The sequence below is a fragment of the Sapajus apella genome, unplaced genomic scaffold, assembly GCF_009761245.1.
Source record: "Sapajus apella isolate SASKATOON/1434 unplaced genomic scaffold, GSC_monkey_1.0 scaffold6484, whole genome shotgun sequence".
Lineage (NCBI taxonomy): Eukaryota > Metazoa > Chordata > Mammalia > Primates > Cebidae > Sapajus > Sapajus apella.
Window position 1 is genome coordinate 2,020 of NW_022443408.1, and position 1,760 is coordinate 3,779.

The 1,760-nt window shown below is 50.4% G+C and overlaps 1 protein-coding gene across 1 annotated transcript; it reads right to left on the reverse strand.

Annotated features, from left to right (window-relative positions):
• Positions 1-274: 274 nt before the first annotated feature.
• LOC116548044 (ubiquitin carboxyl-terminal hydrolase 17-like protein 17) lies at positions 275-1,756 on the reverse strand (the record flags this gene model as incomplete). Its single annotated transcript, XM_032273729.1, has 1 exon — positions 275-1,756. A coding segment is annotated over one exon (1,482 nt), but the record flags the coding sequence as incomplete, so codon positions are not given.
• Between the last annotated feature and the right edge of the window lie 4 nt (positions 1,757-1,760).

Genomic DNA, 1,760 nt, shown 5'->3' on the forward strand with positions numbered 1-1,760 from the left:
CACATGCAAACCTCAATATGGAATATTCAGAAATTCACACTAATGTCATCTACTGTGAACGCAGACAGTACCTCCACAGGTTCAGAAGCGTCCTGACTCCAACACTCGATCTTTCCCGTATGTGGGCTCATCCTGAAATGCAGGCATCACTCTCCAGTTTTCTCTCTTGCATAGATAGAAACCTTGGCTCCTTGTCCCTTGATGTAGGACTGACCGTATATGCTTGTGTGTGTGTGCACGCAGGCCTGCATGTGGGTCGGCATCCCCACTGAGATCACTGGCACACAAGTAGAGCCCTCTTGCTGTGCTTGTTCTTCCCTTTGGATCTCCTGGCCCTCCCTTTCAGACAAGCGAGTGTGCCAGTGTGCATGGACTCGTGATCCGTCAGGTTCCCGGAGTTGTTCAGCAGAGAGCTTTGCTGTTCAGGATGATGGTTTTTCATCCCACTCTTGCATTTCGACTGATGAATCACAAGTGCATTGGGAGGCAGTGTCGATTCGACGTTTCTGATGTTGAACTCTGGCTTGGTTTTGTTTTGTTCTTGGAGGAATTTCCAGTGGTCTAAGGTGCTTTCGTCAGTGGCTCTTTCCTCCAAGTGATCTTTCAAGTCAGAGACCTGGAGGCAGGGGTCTCTCTTGAGCTCTCCTTGGGTTGCTCCACTGTGTGTGTCTTCAGCACCAAGGGCTCTTGGTTCCCTGCCTATGGACACAGTCTCACCGTCTCTTTCCAATTCAGTCTTCTGGATGTAAAATAGGACATAGGCCTGTTGATTCAGGGCAGAAGTCATGCTACAGGCAGTGACCTCGGCATCATCCATTTTATACCACTGATCATCCCCAGCTCCTGCTTTGACATAAGAGAAGTAATGTCCATTGTGGCAACTCCACCCAGTGTGGACCAGCACAGCATAAAGAACATAGAGAAGAGGTCCTGAGTTCTGCTGAGACATGTATGGCTGCATGTCAAGGCACGCAGGATATGGTACATTCTTGGCCAGTTTGTGGCCTGTGACATGGGAGAATCTCTTCAATACAAGAATAAGGACCTTGGGGGAAGTGTGTAAAGTTAACGTCTTGGAGGCCGGCACCTTCTGGAGACAAATACCACAATGATAGGCATTCTCTCCATTGAGTTCTTCAGGCTTCACCAGATGTTCCAAAGCTTGCTTTACACTCTGGGCTGCCTGGATATCCAGGGCGATGTCCAGGTAAGGGTCAAAGGTGTCTGAAATACCATGGCAGTGGAGACACTGTATTTGAGATCTCCAGTAGCCTCCAAAAATTTGGTGGATGAGGGTGGTGTCCTCAGAGTGATGATCTAGCTGCTTGTGGCCGGGAAGGCTTGTCTTTTTCATGGCATTTAGAGTGAACATGAGAAATTCATGGGCATCTTCCTGCCTGCGTCTATGGAAGCCAGCAGCCAATGCCTGTGATGGCTGGATGACGTGGCCAGGACGGTGGAGGGCCTGCGTCATGTGAGCTTGCATAGTGCACAGCATACAGCACTTCTGGCGATGGCAAGTTTGAGAGTGCTCCCCAGACAGCATGTACTTGGCAAGGGGTGGTGTGTATGTCAGGCACTGCAGGGAAGCATTCACGTAGCAAGTATTTCCCACGTTCTGGAGCCCAGCCCCCACCGCAGCAGGTCTCCTGCTACTCAGAGAACGTTTCTCCCTGGGAGTCAGCTGTCTTGCTGGCTCAGGAGCCAAATCATCAGAGAGGTGGACATGGGGCTCAGATGACAGTGATGACTTCTCAGGT